The sequence below is a fragment of the Sus scrofa genome, chromosome 6, assembly GCF_054392235.1.
Source record: "Sus scrofa isolate SSC_HxYL_T2T_F1_AM1 chromosome 6, Sscrofa_HxYL_maternal_Yorkshire_Landrace_v2.0, whole genome shotgun sequence".
NCBI lineage: Eukaryota > Metazoa > Chordata > Mammalia > Artiodactyla > Suidae > Sus > Sus scrofa.
Window position 1 is genome coordinate 31,691,343 of NC_139388.1, and position 14,924 is coordinate 31,706,266.

Genomic DNA, 14,924 nt, shown 5'->3' on the forward strand with positions numbered 1-14,924 from the left:
AATTTTCAATTAAATGTTTTAAATTATGGTAAAATACATCTAACATAAAATTTACCACTTTTTTTTTTTTTTTCTCAGCGCAATTTGTTGAAAAGACTGTTCTTTCCCCATTGAATGGTCTTGGCACCCATGTTGAAAGTCATTTGTATACACACACACACGGGTTTATTTCTGGGCTCTCTATTCTATTCCTTTGGTTTATGTGTCTGTCTTTATGCGTATCACACTATTTGGATTACTGTAGATTTGCAGTAAGTTTTAAAATCAGGAAGTATAAGACTTCCAATTTTGTTCCTTTGCAAGACTGCCTTGGCTATCCAGCATCTAACCTAGAGATTCCGTATGAATTTTAGGATAGATTTTCCTTCTTCTGCTAAAAAAAAAAAAAAAAAAGTTGGGATTTTGACAGGGATTGCATTAACTCTATAGACCACTAGCTCAATAGGCTAGAGTGAAATTTGAACTGCCAGTTTAAATAGAGTCTATCTCACAGGTTACTGTGGGAACAGTATGGCTCAAATATAAAGTCAAAAGGAGATTAAATGTAAAATTACTTTGTAAACTGTACAATTCTAAACAATGGTTATTCTATTATTAGAGACAGAGAAGGAGCTGAGGGACAGTGCTTAGTGTAGGACATTGGAGCTATGTCTCCTTTTCTGCCACACCCAGTGTGGTTTGTGTAAAACTCCCCATTAACTGGTTTTCCGGCACAACAACTCCAATAACTGGTCTCTTGGGCACCATGAGATGGTCTCTGCAAACACCAAAGGCTAAATGTCTTCCTTAACTGCACAGAAGCCACACCACAAAAGAAAGGACTGTCTTCCTTTTAGGGTATCACCAAGGGCCATCTGGCCTCAGACAGATTTAAATCCTTTCATACAAGCTTCTCTCTGAGGAAAGGATATGGGCTTTGTTTTAATTATATTGCAATCCATTGCCATATAAAAGTGCCTCCTTAGGCCCATCTGAAGTGTTTTTTTGCTGAAGTTTAAATCCAATTCCTCTCATTTATTTTCTGTGAGGATGGAGGGCATTTGGCTAACAGTTTCTCATAAGCCATCATAGAATAAAAGGCTGTTATTAGATTAACAAGCCTTTTTTTCTCTGGAGTATTTAATCCCCCTAAGGCTATTTATTAGACCATTAATAGCAAGTTTGGTTGCTGTCTGGGGGACCTCTACTGTCCAGATCTGGAGAGAAAGATTACGGGAAGTGGCCACAGTCAATGGAAAATTTAACCCCAACTTGAGAGGGAGGAGCTACTGAACTTAAAAAGTTAATAGCGACACACAGACGCTATTAGCCAACACTACACATCACAGTCGCAAAGTGGGAACCACCTAAAGATCCACTAACCTGTGAATGAATAAACAAAACATGATATATTCATACAATGGGGTACCATTTGGCAATAGGAAAAGTATTCATTACTGATACATGCTATGACATAGATGGACCTCAGCAACTTATGCTAAATGAGACAAACCAGACACGAGACCATATATTGCATGATTCCATCATATAAAATGTCAAAAAAAGAAAAAAGAAAATCTATATGGACAGAAGGTCTCTACTCTACTCTTTATTCTAGACCAGAGGACTAGTCTGGAGTATAGGACTAGTTTTTAACAAGGAGGACTCAGCACTCTCCAGGATTCTACACTCTACATGAATGCTTCATTCTTCACTTGCATTGAGTTTCCTTCTTGTGCCCAAGTATTTTGATGATATATATGAATTTAATGTAATCTTTTTTTTTTTTTTTTTGGTCTTGTTCTACAACTTTTAAAGACACACTTACTCACCCTTATCCTTACTCTGACATACTGTCTAGTTTTCAAAAGTATTCCGGCAACCTATCAGGTATGTTGCTCCTCCAAGAGGGGCTGGAGGCTTAAGCAGGCCTAGAATAACACAGAAGGACACACAAGCCTCTCTGTCAAGTGGGGCTTTCACCTAACTGCAGTGTGATCTGGACCAGACCTTACTTATTTATTGATGAGAATGTCATGTTGGATGGAATCAAAAGCCTTTCCAGAGTCCATATAGATAATATCTATCTCTTTCTCTTTATCATCTTGGACTGTCACTCTGTCATAGGAGGAAATTAAATTGGTCAGACACAATTTGCTCTTTACAAAGCCCTGTTCTTTACTTCCTTATGCCCTTGCAGGAGGCCAGTAATTGCTCACGTGCCCCAATAAAAAAAGTTAAGCTTGAATTGATGTGGTCTCCTTTTTGTTTCCTCTAAGTTTCGCTGAGGTAGACTAGCAATGAGAAGCCAAAAAGAAAGCATATAATTCTCATGCTTCAGCGGATATCTCTAGTGTAACAACACTCAGGGAGGGAAAATATTATGATGGAATACAGGAGGGAGTTAACTCAACCTGAGACCTGAAGAGGAAAATGGTTAAAGATAGAGGACCAGCGAACTTCCAGGGTGACTTGCACAGCGGAACAGAAATGCTCATCTAGCCCACTCAGAAAGTTACACAGACTTCTGCCGAGGATGTCGTAGGAGCTCTGGAGTAGATGTCATATACCAACTCCTGATTAACTGAGATAGGAATCAAGAGGCGTTCTTTCCACACGAGCTTTGAAATCCCATAGTACATATCAAAGCTGAACTGGAAATGTAAAGGACAGAACAGACCTCACTGTTTGTTGCAACTCTGTCGCTGTCACTGTATTGTGAGAGAAGCCATAGACAGTATGGTAGACAAATGGGAATGGCTGTGTCCCAGTAAAGCTTTATATGCAAACAGGTATCAGCTGGTTCTGGTCCATCAGCTGTTGTTTGCTGACCATCACCTGCTACATGTCCTAAGCCGAAGAAAACAAAGCATGCTGGTAAAGTTTAAGGACTGAAGGATTGCAGTGAGGGCTAAAAGGACCATTGTTCTTGATCTAATTTAAAAGAGATCTTTCTTTCTTTAGGGCCGCACCCGTGGCACATGGAGGTTCCCAGGCAAGGGGTCAGATCGGAGGTGCTGCTGCCAGCTTACACCACAGCCATGGCAATTCAGAATCTGAGCCATGTCTGCAACCTACATTGCAGCTCATGGCAAACGCCAGATCCTTAACCCACTGAGTGAGGCCGGGAATCGAACCTGCATCCTCATGGATCCTAGTCAGGTTCATAACCTGCTAAGCCACAATGGGAACTTCTGAACCTTTTTTCTCACCAAATCTACTTCTTGTTGACATCCTCCCCAGTCCTAACTAGCAGTATATCGCTCACCTTCACGGAGGAGAGAGACTGGCAGGAACTCTTTTTACCAAAACCATGATGCACACAACAGACCACAGGCTAACGTCATTTAAATAGATGGGTTACTATTTCCATTCTGTAAAAAAAATGTGAAAACTGTCATGATTTTTCCCATTTCGGCCTTCTAACTGGTACTTAGTTCTTCTTCTATGTGCTTTGTTTAAATATTAGACAGGAAGGGTGTGTGTACACCTCAGCACTTTGACAATCCAGCGTCTTTGGCTACTATCAACTTCTGTAGATCTTTTATTACTGTTTCGCATTGTGGGGAATGAATGCGTTTCTTTATCCCAAGTTCTTCCTGTCTGCCCTGTTCTTGGCATTAGTTCAAGTGTAAAATCATGAAGGCCAATAGTAACAAGCACCCCTGCTTGCCCTTTCCTGCCAGAGAAGGGAGGATGCTGCATTATGTAGATTTTCTGCGCATGCTGAGAATTCCGACAGGGCACTTATGTGCCTTAAGTGACTGGAAATAAAGAGAAATCTTTCTGAGTGGAATGGACTAACTTTTTTATTCAGTCGTACCTGTTGTACTGACAGTATAGGACCAGATGTTCCACAAAGTCAAAAATATTTACTCTCTGTTTTTTTGCTGAAAAAGTCTGCTGACCCCTGTAGGACAGCTGTGTCATCAGTGAATATAGATACTGCTACAGAGATGTGTGTCAGATAGGACACAAGCTAAATGTATCAAGAAGTGAAGGGAGGACAAGATATGACTTGCCACTTGTAAGAGGTAAGAAGCAGATAACATGGTAGGTTGTCAAGCCAGCAACAAAGATGAAGGCTTTGTCTTTAATCTGTATAAGATACTGTTGGCAGGGGAGCATGCAGCTCTGCCTGGTGACACAGCGCTGAAGAATGAAATGAAGTGATGCCGCACAGACATTGCAAGATGTTGTTTTAACTAAAAATGACTGTGTTATAACTGTTTCTATTTAGCCAGTGCGGCTTCAGTCCTGTTAAGTGTATTTAAATCCCTTCAAGAGTGCTAGCAAAAAAATCTCGTATTGAAAACTGAATTATGAATATGAAAAATGTTGAGACACTGTTTTAAACTAGTGTCTCAGCTCTCAGCTCTAACTCATCTGGGCTTTTGGCTAATCCCAATTAACCTCTGACTCAGTCGATTCAGTGTACATTTAGGAAAATGAAGCTGAATGAGGAGTTCCTGCTGTGGCTCAGTGGTAACGAACCTGACTAGTATCCAATCCATAAGGATGTGGGTTCAATACTCGGCTTTGCTCAGTGGATTAAAGGATCTGGCGTTGCTGTGAGCTGTGGTGTAGGTTGCAGACATGGCTCGGATCCTGCATGGCTGTGGCTGTGGCTGCAGCTACAGCTCTGATTCGACCCCTAGCCTAGGAACTTCCATATGCCGTGGGTGCAGCCCTAAAAAGACAAAAAAAAAGAAAAGAAAAGAAGCTGAATGAAACCTAGACTGAAGAAGGTCTTTTATTCTAAGAGATCAGATCTATCCCAAGGAAATTATCACAAACTAGTGAACGATGCCATGCTCCATGGATCATGAATGCCACATTTCTACTGGACCTTTAAATTATCTGCCATCAAATATTCAACATCAAACAGAACATGTCAGACTGTCAGATAAGACTGAATAGACAGTGTGTGTGTGTATTTTTTTTTTTTTAAGGAAAAACAGGCTAAAACCATTATGAAGTTTCTGTAGACCAGCCAAGAACGTATGCGGGAAGAAAGAGTAGGAAATGTGGAGAGGATATTCAGGGCTCTCCCCTTCCCCAAAATATCAACCACTACTGCACCAGACTTGGGGAGAGGTTGAGAGCAGAAGGGGAAAAGGCAGATGAAGGGGGAAAGGCACATGGGAGGAGGAGCCCCTGCCCTGCAAAACTTTACAGCTACCGAAAGAGTAAGAAAACACCCCACCCTCTCTCTTTCCCACCCTTCTTCCTCTTCCCCCTCTCACTAAGCCTTGAGTTGAGCAAGATAAGCTACTTGGAGAGGAATAAACTATGATGTCACTGAACTCTTGTCTTTCCCACAGAACCTTCCCCAGCTGAGTCCCTCAGAAGTGGCGAAGTGCACAGGGCGTGGCAACCATGGCATAATTCAGCTTCTCAAAACAAAGCAAATCTTCACAGGCGCAGACATGCAGGCACGATAAAAACAGAGAAGGAAAGCCAGAAGGAAGGGAAGGAGAAAAGAAAGATCACATGCATTGCTCATTAATTCTCCAGATTATTTTCTCTACCTTCCAGTATGCTGGAGAACAAAACTGTTTCAAAGATCAACTCATGGCCTCTCTCTAAAGCAGAGTCTATGTACCATACAAAGAAGTGACAAAAACTCACAGTTATAACTGATATGTGAGCTGATGGAAGCAGTCCGTGAGGAGTGTGATTGACCACACTGGCCACAAAGGCACACCGGTCTCCTCACTGGGTTCTCTAGCTCGCAGAGAGTCAGCCTAGCTAAGTAGGGGTTATTTGAATCCTCGGTTCACACTCCTTTCCCCAGTCCCAAATCTTCCCATACTTCCCAGTAATAGAGAAACAAAGGGGCCCTTGGCAGGTATCACCCATCATTGAAAGACAATTCTTGAGTTCCCGTCATGGCCTGGCAGTTATCGAACCCAACTGGTATCCATGAGGACGTGGGCTCGATCCCTGGCCTCGCTCAGTGGGTTAAGGATCCAGCATTAGCATGAGCTGTGGCGTAGGCTGCAGACGTGGCTCGGATCTGGCTTTGCTGTGGCTGTGGTGTAGGCCAGCAGCTTCAGCTCCGATTCGACCCCTGGCCTGGGAACCTCCATATGCTGCAGGCGTGGTCCTAAAAAGACAATTCTGTCACTGCTGTTATGACATTCGGAGGACAGGGAAACCTCTCTAGAGATTATTATTATTTTCATTGTATTCTATTCTATTGTCTTTTTAGGGCCGCCCCCATGGGGCCGAATTGGAGCTGCAGCTGCCAGCCTACACCAGAGCCACAGCAGCTGAGCCACATCTGCAACCTACACCACAGCTCACGGCAACGCCAGATCCTTAACCCAGGGAGCAAGGACAGGGATAGAACCCGGGTCTTCACAGATACTAGTCTGGTTCGTTACCACTGAGCCACAATGGGAACTCCCTCTAGAGATTATTTTTAATCTTGACTAAAAGTCCTGATGAGCATAAAGTCCATGATGTGCTCTGAATCTTCTTCTTGGTCCTCGTTTCATATCCCTCCCCTTTTCCCCATCTCTTGTCCTTATTTGTATGTTCCTGCCATATTCCTCCTGTCACCAACTCACATTTATAGAAACTATATTTAAAGTTGTGCGCATGGTTTCCAGAGCCATACTGGAAGATGCCACACACCCCACAGAAATACCAGTAACAGTACAAGGGACAAGTGCCTCTACTTACGCAACCTGCACTGTTACATCCGATAATTTACCTCTCCTTTTCCCTTTACCCTTCACTACCCTTTACAGTCACAAAACTGCAGTGACGCATGATCACTGCATGGACAAGGAAAGATGATGTGTGTGCTGCAGCAGGCCCAGAAGAGAGGCTTGGGCACCCCATACGGAAGAAGGGTGCTAACCTGAATCACGTGAAAGAATAGTTTCTCTAAGACATCACAGAAGAAATCACTAGGAACATTAGTGGGCTCCAGGTAAGAAGGAAAAAAAAAGCTTTGTTCTGGTTTTTGTCATCAAGCTATAATTTCTTTGCAAAACATCTTTTCCCAGTGGTTGATAGAGAATTGGGACTTCCAGCACCAGCCAGGATGGAATGAGCCAGTTTAGCCTATCTTTCCGTCTCACTGCAATTAGAAACTCTAATCGAAATACAAAAAGCACTACCACTACCTCTGAACAAAATACCACAGCAGGAGGAACTTGAAAAACAACTAGATAGGCAGTGCAATCACAGAGGCCTGAAGGCAGCGGGATAGCATTATTAAACTGTTGAAAGGGAAGAGCTCTATGCAGAATTCTATGCTCTATACATTCAACCAAAATATCCCCCAGGAATGAAAGCAAAATAAAAAGACTGGCTTGGGTCGTTGCTATGGCATGGATGCTATCCCTGGACTGGGAACTTCCACAAGCCATAGTCATGGCAAAAAAAAAAAAAAAAGTCACAATCAAGTGAAATCCCAAATGAATGGAAAACCTACATTTACACAAAACCTATACATGACTGCTTAGAACAGTTATATTCACAATTTCCCCAAGTCAGAAACAAACCAAATGTTCTTCAAATGGGGAATGGACACACCAAAGAATGGAACATCCACACAAAGAAATACCAGTCAGCAATAAAAGGCAACAAATTATTGATACATGCAACCACATGGCATTTCAGATGCATTATGCTGTGTGAAAGGAGTCGGGTTCAAGAGGATATACTGTATGATTCCCTTTATATGGTATCTGGAAAAATGAAAGCTATGGGGATCGCGTGATCACCAAGGGTTATGGGTGAGGGAAGGGCTTGACTATAAAAGGAGATCGACAAGCCATTTTTTTTGCAATTGTTGTATATCTTGAATGTGGTGGTAGTTACATGCCTCCATGCATTTGTTAGAACTCATAAAACTGTAATCACAAAAGTGAACTTTACTGTCAATTTTATATATTAAAAAACAAAATGAAAAAGGGAGAACTTGAAATCTTGATGCAGTTTTCCTAGGGAAACTTTTCGACAATTCAATTACCCAACTCCCTGTACTTACATATCTGTAAGCAGAAAACTGAATCTCCAATATAAGGACAAACAGTCAAGCTTTAATTGAAAACTTTGGGGGTTTTGGTTTGTTTTTTTTTTTTTTTGGAAAACTTCATCATAAATAAAATCTATTTTGTTTTCAGATGTTTTGGGTGTAGTCCAAAAACTTTCAGAATAGAATAGTTTCAGAATAGATGTGGGAGCTGAGCCGCACATGACCTACACCACAGCTCCCAGCAATGCGGAATCCTTAACCCCCTGAGCAAGGCCAAGGGTCAAACCTGCATCCTCATGGATACTAGTCAGATTCTTTAACTGCTGAGCCATGACAGGAACTCCCATATAGACATTTTTAATGCCTTATTACAAACATGGTTATATGGACGATAACCTTTTAGCGATATTTATTTCAGACTTGGTGTTTAAAATAAATAGACACTGTCATAGCTGTTGCCACACAAATACACAATTATTATTAAGTCACTGCTACTGCTATTACTAGCAAGGGGAAAAAACAAAATCATGCAAACGAAGCATGGGCTCAGTCTTGCTTCTTCTAAGCAAGTTACCTAGCAAGTTGTTCTAATGCCTGCCATACTGGTTTATACTCTGTGGGGACTCACAAAATAAAAATATTGGCATATTAAAGATTAAACTTACCCTGTCAAAGAGTGCAAAAAGTTGTCTCAAGACATCTGAAACAGGCAACTTCAAATACTCTGCAAATTCTTCAATTCCAATTCTTCCTCCCTTGGAGGAACTTGCAATAGCAGCGTATTCATCCAAATGCTTACGAATCCCATCCCAATCTAACCTAAACACAGAGTTATAAAGACCCGTGATTAGCTCTTTACAATCACACGGACATTTGTGAGCACCGTTTTATTCACTTGTCTGAGGGAAAATATATATATATATTTTTGCTCTTTAGGGCTGCACTCACGGCACATGGAAGTTCCCAGGCTGGGGATCTAATGGGAGCTATAGCCACCGCCAGCCTACACCACAGCCACAGCAATGTGGGATCCGAGCCATGTCTGCAACCTATACCACAGCTCATGGCAATGCCGGATCCTTAACCCACTGAGCGAGGCCAAGGATCGAACCCTAAACCTCATGGTTACTAGTCTGATTCGTTTCTGCTGCACCATAATGGGGACTCTGGGGAAAAATATTTTAAATGTTACCTTTGAAAAGGAGAATACAATGAATTTTTTTTTTGGCTCCACCTGCAGCATATGGAAGTTCTCTGACCAGGATTGAATTTGAGCCATAGCTGTGACCGATACCACAGCTGCAGCCATGCCAGATCCTTAACCTACTGTGCCGGGCTGGGGATCAAACTTGCACCTTAACAGCAACCCAAACCACCATAGAAACAATACTTGTGGTGTCGGAAACTCCTTACAATGACTATTTTAAAGCACATATCGAACATGGATACAGGCTTATAATTTTTTAAATGATATTAGCATAACTGTAATTATCCTCAATATCTAAGGAAAAGAAAAGCAACTGAGAAGAGGAATGTGGTAGACTAATAAGTGACTCATGAGAAAAAAATAAGAAATCACATTTTAATGTAAATACTACTTAGTAAGTCAATAGTGTTTATTGCGTTGTTTAAAAAAAATACAGTGTTTGGAGTTCCTGCTGGCATTGTGAGTTAAGAATCCGACTGCAGTGGCTTGGGTTGCTGTGGAGGTTTGGGTTCAATCCCTGGCCCAGTGCAGTGGGTTGAGGGATACGGAGCCGATGCAGCTGTGGTGTAGGTGTGACTCGGATTCAATCCCTGGCCTGAGAATTTACATATGCAGTGTGTGCAGCCACAAACAAAAAAACAAACCCAATCCTTGCTCTCAAGGAGTTTTCCAGCTGAAACTGAACTCATAGTTCACAAAATATTGTGATGGGGGATTCTTAGACTATATATACTTCCTCCAATATTAGTTTTAAAACACTGGAAAATAGGAGTTCCCGTCATGGCTCAGTGGAAATGAATCTGACTAGTATACATGAGAATGAAGGTTCAATCCCTGGCCTTAATCAGTGGGTTAGGGATCCCACATTTCTGTGAGCTGTGGTGTAGGTTGCAGACGCGGCTCAGATCCCTCGTTGCTGTGGCTGTGGTGTAGGCCGGTAGCCACAGCTCTGATTTGACCCCTAGCCTGGGAAGCTCTGTATGCCGCAGGTGTGACTCTTAAAAAAAAGACAAACTGGAAAATATACTGTAGTTTATACCATATCCTATCTCTGTCTTATAGAATTAAAGAGGTGACAGCACACATATCCAGTTTCTAATTAAAATGTTCAAATCTTTAAGAATATTTAAAATTATAAGATCCAAATATTGTTATCTAGAAGATATAAATAATATTTTCTATATCAGTTATCAAAATCGTATTTTTTAGTATTGAACTTTAATACAGGAACCAGGAACTTTAATACAGGAACCAGTTCTGCAGCTCCCTCTTAGGAAGGAGGCCAAGGCCTATTGACCTAATCAATTCTGCAGATCCCCGACAGAAATGAACTGTAATCAGTGAGGGATGTGGGAGTTACACTTCCTACCAGAAAGTTCGAAGGGAATGTTCTAGTCAGTTTAAACTAGATCATAAAATCACATTCAGGGATGGTCAGAATCACTGCTCTACAGGTCAATTCCTGCTTCGCCTGAGAAGTCTGACCACCTCATGGCAGCATGATCTAATTAGGCCATGCTTCTTGTAAGAAGGTAGCAGGCCTGACCTCCTATCCGAGCCAATTCTGAGCCGGGGGTGGGGTGGGGGTGCGGGCGGGGGCAGGTCTGTGCTGACCCACATTCGCTATCTCCCATTTTCCTCCTGTGACCAACACACATATTTCTTTTTTTTTTTTTTTTTTTTGTCTTTTTGCTACTTCTTTGGGCCGCTCCCGCGGCATATGGAGGTTCCCAGGCTAGGGGTCGAATCGGAGCTGGAGCCACCGGCCTACGCCAGAGCCACAGCAACGCGGGATCCGAGCCGCGTCTGCAACCTACACCACAGCTTACGGCAACGCCGGATCGTTAACCCACTGAGCAAGGGCAGGGACCGAACCCGCAACCTCATGGTTCCTAGTCGGATTCGTTAACCACTGCGCCACGACAGGAACTCCATACACACATATTTCTGAGTGGACTATTCTTGAAAAAACAAAACTAGATCAACTACATGGGAGATACATTCACACCCCTGGCTTTGTTAATAAACGCCAAGTAGGTTCCAGCGCTGGGCATTAATGAAACCAGAAAAAATAAACATTCAGGATCTCTTTTGGACACCTGTATGAAAGTATAGTGATTTTAAAATACGCTTACTTCAGTTTCCGGCTGATTTTGGTAAATTCCACCAACCCAGCTTCCATAGGCAATGTTAGCTGTCCCGCTGAAATCATTAATCTGCAGTCTTCATATGTGTGATCTGTCACTGGAATTCCCAGAGCTCTGTAAGTATTAAAAAGCAAACAAATCCAAAAGTTTAAAAAAAGTAATGATTTTTCATTAGGCCTGAGATGGTCAGCAAATGGGAAAGTATTTACTGCTTTTCGAATCAGTAGACATGTTTCTCTATTGCGCAAGTTAATCTCCTTATGTCTACGTGGCCTGAGTTAATTTCCTTATGTCTATGTGCTTCTGTTAGCTGGTCATTATTGTTCTGCGTTTTAACTACAGTGACAGTACCAGTTGACTTCAGTCCATGGAAAATGCTGAGAAGACTCAGGCTCAAGTCGTAAGGAGTCTTTTACCAGCTGTGGACTTCGGGTGTGTAATCTAAGCCTCACTCTTCCCATCTGCACAGAGTAAGTACTTCCTCCACTCAACTACTATAAGGGCCAACTAAGAACGCCTGTGGAGGTGCTTCTTATAAACAGATAAATGCCAGCTGTGCACATTATAAGTGAACAGTCTACCCAAATAGCTAGCCGTCTGTGCTCTTTCCTCTTTTACGATTGAAGATCACCTTCTCCCTACAGAGCAACCCTCAAAAAATACTGAAGGAAACTGGTAATAAGCTCCTATTTCCTCCAAAGACTAACCACCTTCCATCCTCAAAGAGCACAACTCCCACTACCTCCCGCCTGCTCCATGATTGAGCAATAGTGAGCCAGATTTGGAAAAAATGTATATTAACAAAAATGTGAAAAGACACTGAGTGACAAGAAGAAAGGCTGTGCGGTACATAAAATAATTTCCTGCAGATCCTTCTTTCCGAAATTTTCATTCACACACTTTCAGTGACAATCACAAAAGGATGTCATCAACCGTTATTTGCTTTTGTGGAATCATGGCTAAGAACATTACATTTTCTTTTTTTTTCTTCTTTTTTTGGCCTTTTTGCCTTTTCTAGGGCCGCTCCCATGGCATCTGGAGGTTCCCAGGCTAGGGGTCCAAGCCCAGGCTAGGGGTCCAATCAGAGCTGTAGCCACCGGCCTACGCCAGAGCCATAGCAACACAGGATCTGAGCCGCATCTGTGACCTACAACAGCTCACGGCAACGCTGGATCCTTAACCCACTGAGCAAGGCCAGGGATCGAACCCGAAACCTCATGGTTCCTAGTCAGATTCATTAACCATGGAGCCACGATGGGAACTCCAGAACATTACATTTTCAATGAATGTAGTATGAAGAAAAAATTTTTTCCTACCTCCAACTAGGTTGTTTTTGATTAATAGCCATTTTGGTATAAGAACATAGAATGAAAATAAAAATGAAAAACATTTTAGGAATCATAACAGCAAATAGTAGCATGTAATAGTTAGGAGCTTGGGCTTTGGGAACAGGAAATGTGGATTTGAGTCCCAGCCCAGAGACCCTCACTACCTGCCATGATCTCGAACAAACCAACCTTGCCTTCAGAGCCTCAGCCTCCCCACCTGCCTCAGAGCTGCTGTGATGACATTAGAGGATATAAAGACGTGTAGTACTTGGTAGCACCACTAACTTACACTGACTTTGTTCTTTACCATTTTTCTTTCTTTCTTTTTTTCTTTTTACAGCTGCACCTGTGGCACATGGAAGGTCTTGGGCTAAGGGTCACATCGGAGCTGTGGCTGCCAGCCTACATCACAGCCACAGCAACGCGGGATCTGAGTCACATCTGTGACCTACACCAGAGCTTGTGGCAACGCCAGATCCTTAACCCACTTACTGAGGATTGAACCCACGTCCTCACGGACACAATGTCAGGTTCTAAGGTCAGGGTTCAAAACAAATTTTGTAGCTGGTCTAGAAACCCGATAAATCAAGCACATGCAGGGAGCCCTAGTTTAAAAACTTTTTTGGCTAAACACACTGGGAACTCCTCTTTACCCTTTTCAAATGCTTTTATCTATACTTTCCTACTTGACTCTTGTAATAACCAAAGCCATGAGAAATGCTAGGAAAGGATTAGACGTCTCACTTTACACATGAGGAAAGGAGACTTTAGAAGGGGCTTGTCCAAGATTGTATGATTAACTGAGGTTTTTCTTACTTCTTATCCAAGGCCTTTCTCCCCCATGCCTCCAAATCTGGAAAAAGGCTGGCTAAACAAATCCTCCTCTGTTTTAAGGCTCATTTTGGAAAGTCAAAATATCTGATATAAGTTCTTTCATTTCCTAGTACTTACCTTCATTCTAACTTTTTTTTTTTTTGTCTTTTTAGGGCCACAACCGTGGCATATGGGGGTTCCCAAGCTAGGGGTTGAGTGGGAGCTGTAGCTGCCGGCCTAGGCCACAGCCGCAGCATCATAGGATCCCAGCCACGCCTGCGACCTCCATCACAGCTCATGGCAATGCCAAATCCTTAACCCACTGAGCGAGGCCAGGGATCAAACCTGCATCCTCATGGATGCTAGTCAGATTCGTTAACCACTGAGCTACAACAGGGACTCCTCCATCCTGACTTTTGAACATAGATTGATATGAAAACATAAGGGAAAGGGGGAAGAAAACAATATCAAAGCAAATTTTGTAGCTGGTCTAGAAACCTGATAAATCAAGTCCCTGCAGGGACACCTAGTTAAAAAACTTTCTTGGCTAAACATTTAAACATTTATTCTTTTTTGAAAATAAAATTATTCTCCCAGGAAATATCACTATATATATTAGTATATAATATACATGTTATACACATTAATATATATAATCTTGCTTATGATGCTAAAGTCAGCTATGACACTAAATTAAAAGTTCTCATTGCATTTTTTTTTTTTTGTCTTCCATGTGCTGTGGGCCGCACCCACAGCACATGGAAGTTCCCAGGCTAGGGGTTGAACAGAGCTGCAGCAGCCGGCCTACACCACAGCCACAGCAACACGGTTTCCAAGCTCTGCGACCTACACCACAGCTCACAGCAACACCGGATCTCATTGAAAGAGGCCAGGGATTGAACCTGCATCCCCATAGATACCAGTTAGGTTCGTTAACTGCTGAGCCATGATGGGAACTCCCTCTCATTGCATTTTTACTAAGCAAATGACCACTGCTGGCTTATTAGCACTAAACCTACGGCTGGGAATGACTGAGGGAGGTGGTGCACAGCTTGAGGGCTCTGAAGTCACCCATGGTGGGAGAGGATACCACGCTCTTTCATTACAGGAGGAGAGGTGATTTATCTAATCAGAATATTGGCCAGTTAAAACTCCCATAAGTGCAGGAAAATACCTGCCTTCTGTCTTTTGCAGTTGCTAAATCTTAAATTCATTGCCATCTCTTAATGAGGGTGACTTTCCCCCTTTTCTGTGTTTATTGCATTTCCTAGCAGACTTTGGTGCTATAATCACTTAATGCCTTTGAAACACCTGGTCTTGGTGGCTACACGGAAGCTGAGGGGATGAAGCTGGGTCACCGCAGGAACCACAAGACTAGCTTTTGCTTTGTCTGCCGGGACAGGCCAGCTTGGGAGAATCCACCCTTTGGAAGCCACTGGCTGGTTTCTTCTGGT

The 14,924-nt window shown here is 42.5% G+C and overlaps 1 protein-coding gene across 5 annotated transcripts in view; it reads right to left on the bottom strand.

Annotated features, from left to right (window-relative positions):
- LPCAT2 (lysophosphatidylcholine acyltransferase 2) overlaps window positions 1-14,924 on the bottom strand; it is a 57,434-nt gene that overhangs the window by 18,219 nt on the left and 24,291 nt on the right. For all 5 annotated transcript variants that reach the window (XM_005653254.4, XM_084960225.1, XM_084960227.1 and 2 more), the window contains 2 exons: window positions 11,318-11,443; window positions 8,641-8,794 (listed from right to left, as the gene is read on the bottom strand). In XM_005653254.4, the coding sequence (XP_005653311.1) occupies window positions 8,641-8,794; window positions 11,318-11,443 (280 nt within the window). The remainder of the gene's footprint in view (window positions 1-8,640; window positions 8,795-11,317; window positions 11,444-14,924) is intronic.